General features: G+C 36.1%; 1 protein-coding gene across 2 annotated transcripts; it reads right to left on the minus strand.

Annotated features, from left to right (window-relative positions):
* Positions 1-8,428: 8,428 nt before the first annotated feature.
* LOC107828113 (E3 ubiquitin-protein ligase RMA3) lies at positions 8,429-11,434 on the minus strand. 2 transcript variants are annotated; one of them, XM_016655369.2, is made up of 2 exons: positions 11,260-11,431; positions 8,429-9,537 (listed from the first exon to the last, which is right to left on the minus strand). In XM_016655369.2, the coding sequence occupies exon 2, from the start codon at positions 9,529-9,531 to the stop codon at positions 8,812-8,814; it is 720 nt and encodes a 239-aa protein (XP_016510855.1). In that variant the 5' UTR covers positions 9,532-9,537; positions 11,260-11,431; the 3' UTR covers positions 8,429-8,811. The 2 variants fall into 2 exon arrangements, with proteins under 2 accessions (XP_016510855.1, XP_016510856.1); XM_016655370.2 differs by having other exon boundaries at positions 8,714-9,540; positions 11,260-11,434.
* Between the last annotated feature and the right edge of the window lie 507 nt (positions 11,435-11,941).

Below are 11,941 nucleotides of genomic sequence, written 5' to 3' on the forward strand. Positions count from 1 at the left end.
GGATAGTGATGTCAACTCTTAGTGTACTTCTTCCCAGTGAGAAGTGACTGTTGCACTGTCTGCACAGCCACTTTTGGGCAGTTGTGTTCCAACTGGATAGTGGACTTTGTACTTCTGTTAGTACACACCAACGGATCAGGTCCTAGGTGTGGTCCTCTTCTATAACAATGGCCAGATGGTCACTTTTTTCTACTACATTCCAGCTGTGCACTTGACTTGTACTTCTGTCAGAGAACTCTAAGGGAGCAGGTCCTTGTTGTGTTCCTCTTTATATTGATTGCATACAGTTACTAACTTGTTTGTGTCGGAGAACCTTAAAGGACGAGGACACCAGGTCCCTGTTGTGTTCCTCCCTACGGTCGTTCGTCCATTTGCTGACAAGTTCATATGAAATGTATCCAGTAGAACAGATTCTCTATCTGGTTCTTCACAACAAGTTTGTTAGATCATCAAAACATAAGAAGCATAAGGCTAAGACATTGAAAAACTATCACAGTTCCATCTTCATCAAGTTTATTTCTGAAGACCCATTTAGTGTCAATTACGGATCTGTCCTTGGGTCTTGGAACCAGATTCCAAACTTGACTCCTTTCAAACTGATTGAGTTCATCTTGCATTGCATTTACCCAGTTTGCATCCTGCAAAGCCTCAACAACATTTTTAGGTTCAATAAGAGATACGAAAGCGTCAAAAGCACAAAGATTCTTTAACTGAGATCTAGTTTTAATTCTAGAAGTTAGATCAGTAATTATGTTCTCAATAGGATGAGAGCTTTGATACTTGTAAGGTTTCACAACCAACTAGTTTCTGTTTGGTGTTTCTCCTATGTTTTGTTGCTGAGGAACATGCTCATGAACAGGTTCTATTTGGGAATTAGATTCAGTTCTTCTTTGTTAAGTTCCCCTTGTCAGGTTGCCCTGGATGGAAGAACCTAATCCATCACTTGTTCCTTCTTCTGGTGCAGCTTCAGCCTGCTCCATGACTTCATTTAAATTTCTTACCATCCCAATAGCTTCATCTTCATGTTCCTGTCTTTTAAAAAGAATGTTAGTTTCATCAAAAACTACATGTATACTTTCTTCTACACACATAGTTCTTTTGTTGTACACTTTATAAGCTTTGCTATGTGAAGAATATCCCAAGAATACTCCCTCATCACTTCTGGGATCAAACTTACCTAGGGAGTCCTTTCCATTGTTGTGCACAAAGCACTTGCATCCAAATGCCCTAATATCAGATGTATTTGGTTTTCTCCCTTTAAGTAACTCATAGGGAGTCTTCTCTACAAGAGGTCTAGTCATGCACCTATTAATGATGTAATATGTAGTGTTTACAGCTTCTGCCCAGAATCTATAGGGCAGTTTACTAGAAAGAAACATAGTCCTAGCCATATCTTCAAGTGTCATATTCTTTCTTTCAACTATTCTATTTTGTTGTGGAGTCTTAAGGGCAGAAAAATTATGATCTACGCCATGCTCATCACAAAATTCAGCAAACTTAGCATTTTCAAATTCAGTTCCATGATCAGACCTAATTGATGCAAGTTGATTACCTAGTTGTTTCTGAGTGTTTCTAACAAAAGAAGTAAACATGTCAAATTCTTCATCCTTAGATGTTAAAAACAATGTCGAAGTAAACCTAGAGTACTCATCAACAAGCACCATCATATATTTTTTACCACATTTGCTTAATATTCTCCTTGGACAACAGAGATCCATATGAACCAGTTCCATCGACCTGGTCGTGCTTACCACTTTCTTGCATTTAAAAGAGGATCTTACCTGGTTCCCCCTTGCACAAGCCTCACAAACTTTGACTTTCTTAAACTTGATGCTAGGCAACCCTATCACCAGGTCCTTGGAGACTAATTTATTGAGTTGACTTAGACATGCATGTCCAAGTCTTTTGTGCCAAAAGGAAAGGATCATTATCCAACACACTTAAGCAATTGAGTTCTTTTTCTGAAAGAGTGGATAGATCTACAATGTATATATTGTTTACTCTTTTTTCCTGGAAAACAATCTTGTTAGTGGTAAGATTTATTACAAAATATTTGGTAGAGGTGAATGCTACCAAGTTACCTCTGTCACACAGTTGTGATACACTGATTAGGCTATATTTCAAGCCATCTATCAAGTAGACATTCTCAATGAAATGTGAGTCTGTCTTACCTACCTTTCCAACCCCAATGATCTCACCTTTCTTATCATTTCCAAAGGAGACATTACCTCATTTTAGGTCCTCAAGTGAAAGGAACTAGTTCTTGCTTCCAGTCATATGCATTGAGCAGCCACTATCCATGTACCATATTTGGCTGCTCCCCTTCACTTGGACCTGCAAAAGGAAATCAGGGGTTAGTCTTAGAAACCCAAACTAGTTTGGGTCCTTTTCTATAGACAAAAGGGTGAATTAAATTCTTTTTAGCCCATCCTGGCAGCCTATTTTTCCCTTGAACAAAAGTTTTGTTCTTTTGACTAGGCTTTTCTTTTGCATTACATTCACTTTTGTAATGACCAGTCTTGCCACAGTGTGTGCAGATTTTGTTCTCAGGAAGTGTGATGTACTTGCTTTTGGGATCCTACTTAGGTATAGGGTTCCCATAGCCAAGTCCTCTCTTATTGCTACTATGGTGTTTTTGTAGCCATGATAGTGCATCAGAGGACTTACTCCATTTACAAGTTTTGTCTAGTTCATGCTTAACCTTACTTAGATCTTCTTTTAGGACTCTTATCTGCTTATCTTTTTGTATAACTCATCTTTCATTTTTCCTAGATATTCTTCTAAGGTGAAATGTGTGTGATCAACTTTCTTTTTACATGTTCCTAATTTCAGTTTTAAATTTTTTGATCTAAGCTCTATCATAGTGGAATCGAGTTCAAGAACCTAGTTCTTCAACTCAACATTTTTACTATCACTTTCACTAGCCCTGAGTTCCAGATTTTTGCACTTAGCTTTCAAGATTACACATTCCTGAGACAGCTGGTTCGTTTCATTGTTTATGACCTCCGATTCATTAATGAAATCTAGGAGTAACTCAAATAGACTTTCTTTAGACAAAAATTTAATCTTATCTTTGAGATGAATCACACTTACCTCTGATTCCTCATCAGATTCTCCAATGGTCGTAAGTGTTTGTTCATCTCCATCTTCATTTTCTGAATCCTCATCTAAGCTCTCTCCCCAAGCAGTAACCATATTCTTTGTTGATCCTTTATTTTTCTTGGGTTGAACCTGATCCTTCTTTCTGTTTCTTCGTTCAGCCCTTTCCTTCTTCCATTCAATTTTCCATTGAGGATAATTTTTGATCATGTGGTCAGTCTTACCACATTTGTAACAGCCCTCGTTGGTCTGTTTTTATGGACTCTTGGTTTGTTGTAAGTTGCACCTCTTGAAGAACCCTTTACTCTCATTAGATACTTCTTGAAATTCCTCGTGATCATAGCCATTTCGTCATCCTCTAGATCTACACCTTCATCGATTCTAAGAGCCAGGATCCATTCCTTCTTGGGTGCCTCCATATTCATGGTTTTCCTTCTAAGTTCATAGGCAATGAGATCTCCAGTTAGCTCGTCCAACTTGGGAGTGACAATGTTCTTTGATTCCTGAATAGCAGTGATTTTGCTTTCCCAAGTAACTGGCAAAACCCTTGTCAAAATTTTCTCAACCTTGTCTTCTTCAAGGATAATTCTTCTAAGAGACTTAAGTTCATTTGTTAATGTTGTGAACCTTGTATACATCTCTTGGATGGTTTCTCCTTCCTTCGGGGTGAAATTCTCATATAGAGAGTACATTAGTGTTCCTTTTGATCTTTTTACTTGAGGAGTTCCTTCGTGAGCCACTTGCAAAGTGTCCCAAATTTCCTTAGCAGTAGTACAGCTTTGAATTCTGTTGCACTCGTCTGGAACAAGTTCACACACAAGCCATTTCTTGGCCTTAGCATTTTTTCCCACTTCTTCAAGTCCTCGGCATTGTTGTCAGCTCTAGTCTTTGGCACATCCACTCCTTCAGCATTCTTCTTCATGGTAGCCAAGGGACCATCAGTAACAATGTCCCATAGTTCATAATCATCTCCGATGATGTGATCTCTCATCCTGTTTTTCCACCAGAAGTAGTACTGGCCATTGAAGAGTGGAGGCCTAACAGTGGATTATCCTTCCTAGTTTCCAGGTGGCGCACTCATCTTGATATGTTCATAAGGTGTTAGCCTCTTAAAGGATAACCTGCTCTGATACCAATTGATGTTTTATACTTCAATACCACACAAGGGGGAGTGATTTGTGTGGTGTCCAATTTTTCGCTTAACCTGATTATAGAAGGACCTGGTTCTTCTATGTGTTTCAACTGCTACTATTGCAGAATAATAAGTATAGAAATTAAAGAACACAAAGATTTTACGTGGAAAACACCTGGCTCAAAAGGTGAAAACCCACGACCTACTTTCCAGTAGGATTTTTCCAAACTCTCCACTAAAATCACTGAGCCAAAAACTACATTTATAAAAACTTTTTTGTAAACCTAGGACTAACTCTAATCCCGTTGTAGCACGCAGCCTGAACTGTTGCGACAACTTCAAGTTAACTCTAACTTGAAAACTCTGAGTACCTAATACAGTTGCTTCTAGATAAAGCTGAAAGGTACAATATGAAAACACCTACTACAATTGAACTAGAAATAAAAGAAAGACACATAAAACTCTTTATGAAGTTGATTCTTCAATCTGGTTCATGTAGCTTCAGGTTTGCACGCTTGAATCACACACAAATTGCTTGCAAAATTGCCTTGCTATTTTGCTCTCAATTCACGTTTAACTTCTACTTATGTGCATTACCTATAAAAGAGAACAACACTGATATTTATAGAGTTAGTAAATAGAGATTGACTAGAATTCTGATGCTACTCTTCCTTGGTGGAAGAGTTCTAGTTGATCTCAACCTCTAACTCCATCATTCTCTTAAACCGTGTTCTCTTTGAGTAAGGAGTCATTCTCCTTATCCAATATGCAACCTTTTCGATCATGATCAGGAGATATTACTTCTTTCAAGTTAAGTTTATCTCCTTTACGTGCATCTCACATGCTTAAGTCTATCCATATATGTACCCCAGTAGGATGTACCTGGTTCGTGACTGAGTTCCTTTATCAGTCTTCAAAACTAAGCTTTACTTGGGCCAACAATCACAAATAGATGTATATAGAGTAGCGGTTGCTTGTAGACCGTGATAAATTAAGGGGTTCGAAAATGACACCACTGTCACTAAAAAAGGGCAAAGGGGTGGATATGGATGGATTGTTGTATCGGACTTGCAAACTTGAATTTTTTTTTTTTTTTTTTTTTTTGGATATGACTGGATTGTTGTATCGGAATTGCAACTTTAGAAAGTTTTTAGATACGGACTGGATTGTTGTTCTTTTAGTGATTTTTCCTTCTTTTTTTTTTTAATAATATTGTAGTTCTCTATGGCTTTTCTAATCATCAAGCAGATATTTTCCACTTATATTCAGATACTTTACCAAGTTTGGTTTCATTTTGAAAAAATGCATTCTAAGAAATTGTCGAGCGAAAGTAATATTCTGTAAGAGTTCTGGGTTTTTCCGTGGGTTTACTAAAAAAAGAATTTTTATCAAGTTTTGCCCTGTCACTAATTTTTGTACCTACGTTCAGCTTCTGGTACCATGATATTGCTGGTTTTTTGGTTTAATTTTCTCGGTATTTTGCATAATTTAGCACCATTTTACTGTATCGTGGAACAAGCTTGATTTTCTAGTTTTTATGCTTCAATAAGAAGGTTGAGAGAAATCTTACCTTCACACTTTAGGCTCTTTTGTATTGGCTAGTTAAACAAAAAAGAAATGAGAAACAAGATGTAACCGTGAAGTTATAAAGTGCAATATTTTGGTTTTAATATTTTTCCTGGAATTTATGAAGGAGTTTTTCTAATTGCACCATGTGGTGAGTATCTGCCATCTGGTGGCTTCTCTGTTCGCTTGGACATTTTCCTGCTGGATTATCATATGCGTGGTGCTAGATTTTCACATATGTGGTGGTAACTATTATCATATTTGCAAACTGATGCACCGAGGGCCTTCGGTTATATGCTTAAATCAATTGATTTTGTTCAACTTTTCTATTTTGCTGTCATTCTCTTAGAGTTTTGTTTTTCTATGTTTTTAATTAAGTTTTGTTGGAAATATGATAAATCTGTTTACCAACATCACAATTTGTATTTCTTTTGGTACCTACAACTATAACTTTATTAACGCATTGAGATATGCTGTAGGACTTTCTTCATGGTATTGGTTGTTTCCTTTGTATATGTTTTTATACCTTTTTTATGTACTTATACAATATGAGGTTCATATAAATGAGTAAATGACTTTTAGTACAGTCGTACTGTGCAACCTTAGCTATTTGATACGCATTTTTACCTTAATTTATAATTCAATCATGATAAATAGTGCAGTTTGATGTAAACGTCGGGTATGTGCAAGTTTTTATTACCTTGATCATATGCCTGAAACCATTGACAATATTTTGTTGTATTTCTTTTTCAACAGATTTTCACAATTTTTTGGTCCTCATACAACAACTCAAAAGGTACATTATTGACTTCTGTTGGCAACGTCGGTGAACATCATATCTCTATTTTTATATTTGTGTTAAAGAAATATATTACTAGTTTATGCCATTTGTTTTCATCCTGTATTTTCATTAGAGTAGTTCTACGATTTGTCTAACTTTATGATAACAAGTTATGATATAAATGGTTTTTCAGGTTTATAATTGTTTTTTGCATCTATTTACCTTTTTCATGTTAAGTACTTTGTGATTGTAGTGGTCTCGGAATGTAAATTTTTTTCTTAGGAATCTTTCTTTTATAGGGTATTTTCTACTTACATTTTATGTACTTCTTGTCTTAAGAAAGTCACCATCTTGACAAACTCTCTTATGTGGTACCTACCCTTTTGGTCTTGGAAAAGGGACTTAAAGTACTCCAATTGGAGTAAAGATCGCTATGATGATAGTTGGGGTGAGATGGATCAACTACGTGAAATTGTATACCTAAAGATGTTCACCTAATATGTCATATAATGGTATTGAAGCAATTATTAAGGGTAATTTTTTAGTTGTTTGACGCAATACTTTAACATGTTGGAATATTTAGAAATCGCCTTCTTATTCTACCTTTTGACTAATTTATCTGATTTATATAGCTGAATGCTATGTAAAGACTAATTAGTGAAGAAGTTAAATGAGAAGCTTGTTATTAGAACAGTGCAAATGCTTAACTAATACTGTAGTAGAAAAGTATCTAGGTAAAAAAATATCTCTCGACCATACTTACCATCACTCAGAAGATGAGCAAAAGCCCAACATAATAGAAACATGGTCTCTGGCACATGTAAAGTGCTTCTTTCCTGTGAAAGTATCGGAATCAATTTTTATTGTTTGATAATGTTCTGTGCAAAAAATTTCAGGATATACCTAGGAGTGTGCCTCGGTTGAGTGCATTAGTTCTTGCCTTTTATTTTGACGCAGATTCTATAAACTCTTTTCAAGAATTTACCTTGATACTAATGTATCAATTCCCGTTATATCATTGCATCAATCTCGCCATTCATATTATTTTTCAGAGTGAAATTATGCCACTAAGATTTGAAAAGAGAAAGCTCAGAAACTACTCCAGTCAGTAACTGAAGAATTTTCTTATTAGAAGAAGCTAACCTAGATATGAAGAATTGATGTAGGAAAAGAAATGGGTCAGTTTACAGTATTTTAAAACACATGATTTTTTATCCTTCCTCATATATAGATAACTCATGTTATAATGAAGATTTAGAATATTTTGACATAAGATTGGTTTGTGAAGCTTAAAATCAATGATTTCAGAGAGCTGACAACTATTTCACTGTGAGCACCGCTTGAGAATTTGCAAATACTTTTCTGGAAGTGCAACATCAAGATAAAGACTGTTTTCTCCATTCATTATGAAGCTGTTGCTTGCTTGTTGCTGGAGTGACTTTACATTTTTGGAAATGTTAATCCATTTTGGAGTTTTTTAGTTTCCTTGTTCTTCGATGACATGATTTCTTGGTGTTGAACCTTTGTGATCATGATGATCCTTTTCAAAGATAATGTGGAATTTCTTCAAGTAGTACAAACTATGTCACCCATATGCGCACGGGCACCACCTATCTAGTTTGTGAAGAAACGAAAAGGTTTTGTGACGTTGGTTGGTACGACATTTCATGCATATGACACCATAAAGAGGAGTTTGAACCAAATATGTCAATTTCCTATAATGTACGATCATATCTAATGGTTCCCTCTCGCCCAAGATCAAGTTGAATCCAAACCTTTTAAACTTATGAAATACAAAAAAAATTCAAACGAAAAAAAAAAAAAAGATGTAAGATCGGAGAACACCAAAAAAAAAAAAAAACAGAAAAGGAACATGCCCATTCTTCATATTACATTACAAATATCAGACCATTTGGGCCACAAAACAAAGGTTCACTGGGCTCCTTCTTAGAGTCCCCTCCTAATTAACCACTGTAATAAGCCAAGTAATGCTACTCGAGGACAATTAAAGAGACTACCTTAGTAGAGAGCAGGTAGCTATGTTTGTTGCCACTTTCTGAAGGGCAAAAAGTTTTATGATAGAGAAGGGAATGCAGAAGAACAGATGCAGGAGAAAAGCAACCATTAAGCTTTTTCTGCCTATGTATTTCTACTATCTACGGACTGACCGTTAGCGAGAACAGTCGCATAATCTGTACAACTGTACATCAAAGAATCAATCATTATTAAACACTCAGAATAGGAGAAGGCATAGGATGATGCAGCAGAAAAGAAAGATGGATAATCTGTTAAGAGACTTCTCCAACTGCCTCATTCTAGAACTACCACTTCCTGGGATGGTGTAAGCGCTTGGATGAGGATAAGCAAATACACTTGTGTCCGAGCTCCCGAAAATCCTTGCCAAAAACATTTCTCCAAATACCCCGACTGTCGGGCTGGACAAACTGGTCATCAGGGATGGACCCAAAGCAGCATAGCTATGGAAGGTAGAGGGGAGGTATTGCCTGTGATGAAGATGCTGACTTATGGGAGACGATGAATTAACCGGAGTGGTTATCCCAATGGCTTGAGGCCTGCGAGGTACAACAACATCCAGTTGAGACTTCTTGAGTTTAGATTCTGTTGATGATGTCCCACGGCCATAGAGAGGAACCAGCGATGAGCTTGAGATGTGAGCCTTACAGACTGGACATTTACATTTCTCTGCTGATCCTGGAGTAGAGCTCTCGACCTGGAGCCACTTGTAAAAGCAAGGCCAGCAGTAGAGGTGACCGCAAAGGGTGACTACAGGGTCATGTGCTGAGTCGAGACAGATATTGCAATCATAACCACCAATTGTACCATCAGAAGTTGCTGTTGGAACAGGAACTGCGCTCCTCTTCTTAACGGAAACATCTTCTTCAGATCCAAAACTGAATATATGTTCACCAAGAAAATTTTGTTCCAAAGCCATGAAGATCTGCTAAAGAACAAAATTTGTAAATAAATCAGCTCGTAAAGTATATTCCCAGACACATGGACAAAAAAATCCATAGGCTGGGACTCAGCAGCTTAACTTGAAATCTAAAATGAGAGGATCTACGGTAATAGTTCTATAACAAGAAAATGAACCGTAGAAATGAAAACATACATGTTTATAGCACAACAACATGATAGGATGAAATCCAGCAACATGATTGGGCATCAAAAACTTCTATTGAAACATGAAATCCAGTTTTCCAAAAGACTATTCAACATAATTAATCCGTTTTTTATGAATTGACCATTTGGAAAGCAAACTAAATAAGACAATTTAATGAATCATTTTCCTATTGCATGTGAGCCAGCAAGGATTGGGAAAAAAGGCATTGTTCACTCTCGTCACAAGTAAGCACGCCCTATTCAAACACTAAATAGTAAACCGTAGAATTGCATTTCTATTAGCGTGAACCCATTTTCTTTGAAACAAATGTAGTGAAAAACTATGTTGCGTGGAGGGTGGACTCTCCAAAATGCTACTGTATTCGGATTCTCCAAAAAGGCACTACTTTCAGAGGATCTGACACACACCCGGAGATATTTTTGGATAGTCCAGACAACATAAGTGAAAATTTACTTCGCGGCTAAAAACTATGTATAAACAAGTGTTAACTCCTGAAAAAATTGAAATAGATATAAAACTAGAATATGGCTAAAATTGTCTTCTAGCTTATTTTGATGGGGTCTTAATCTATGTTGCTTGGACTCTCTCCGAAAATATCGATGGGTGCGTGTCGGATCCTCCAAAAATAGTGTATTTCTGGAGGATCCGACACGGGTGCGACAACTATTTTGGAGAGTCCGTGCAACATAGGTCTTAATAGTGAAATTGGTTTGCTACCTTAACTTTCACCTTGTTGGTGAATGGTTGATTCCTCACCTTGTAATTTGCTCCCCCATTTCCCCTTCCCCTTCCTCCTATGTATAATAGAAATAAAAAAATTCATTTTGATTGAAAAAGCATTTGTATGTCAAACTTGGGCATGAGTTCCAAGTCCCTTCCAATATCCAAAGGCGAACCGTATAAACACACTGTCAAAAAGGCTAATAACCATGTATCAATAAGAGATAGCTATGAAAGTACTTCGATGCATCCTGTTCTACCCCTTTTAGTCCCACAAAAGGAACAAAAGATAAAGGATGGAACCATTAATGGCACATGTAACAAAATTATTCCGCCAAACTCAACCTCCAATTTCCCAATTCCTTTTCATTTCTCTATTTTATAAATGCACAAAATTCCCTATTATGCTTTTGGGGATGAAACAGTCAGGAATTTGTTAAATTTTCTGAAGGAAAAACAAAGTCAACGTGACAAGAAACTGAAATCATCAAAATAACACCCTCGCCATATAAAAGCAGTCCAATGAATGCAAAGATTTTGTTTTCAACGAAAATAATTACTAGCAATTTAACACCATTAACTACTACAAACCATTAACCAAAAACAATTGAAGAACGACGAGATTTTCAAAAAAAAAAAAAAAAGGTATGTGGATTTAACTTATTCACAATGTCAAAATCCAAATAGTTCAGAGTTTCTGGGCAAAAAGTTTCTGATTGCAAATTGCAAATTTTCCCATTTTTCACAAAACACCATCTCAGATAATTAACAGAAGAATATTAACTAAAACAAATGGAAGCAGAAAGGTGAAGAACGTACCAATAGATGAAAATGTGTTTGGGAGAAGTTGAATGGCAAACTGCAAAGAACGAAAAGGTAAAACCAGGGTGAGAAAAGGATGGTTGTGAGTGGAATGGAGGAGATAACGGGTGGATCGGTTTCGATTTTTAAGGGGAGACGGGAGGGGTTGTTTTTGTATTTATAGAAACCTCAGTTCTTCCACTTCTCAACCGCGTAACTTGAGAAAAAGATAGAGAGGCTATATTTAGTTTAAAACATAATTTAACTAAATTATTACTATTATTTATCTTTGATCTTAATTTATTACTAATTTAGCTTTCACTATATTAATCAGCTCCACATTTATTAGATTAACTAGTAAATTTACCTGCGCTTCCCGCGGTCAATCATTCAAAAGTTTTGAGTTGAATTTCTTTTGTAATTTTATTTGAGATAGAAGAAATAACATTTTCATAAATCAAAAATAAAATATAAATTATTATGCCACAAACGAAATTTTTTAAAAATGTAAGGAAAAAAATACATATGAAAGCAGAAACAAATGCAATAAAGCATGATATTTTTAATAATATTATTAAATTCTAGTAATTATTTTCACATCTTGCTGAAACAATTCTTTTCCCAATCGTACCAAGATATTGTGGGACTTAGCTTAACTATCAATTGCTTCTGCAGCTATAAAATATCCCGTTACCATCTT

This window comes from Nicotiana tabacum, chromosome 10, assembly GCF_000715075.1.
Source record: "Nicotiana tabacum cultivar K326 chromosome 10, ASM71507v2, whole genome shotgun sequence".
NCBI classification, from domain to species: domain Eukaryota; kingdom Viridiplantae; phylum Streptophyta; class Magnoliopsida; order Solanales; family Solanaceae; genus Nicotiana; species Nicotiana tabacum.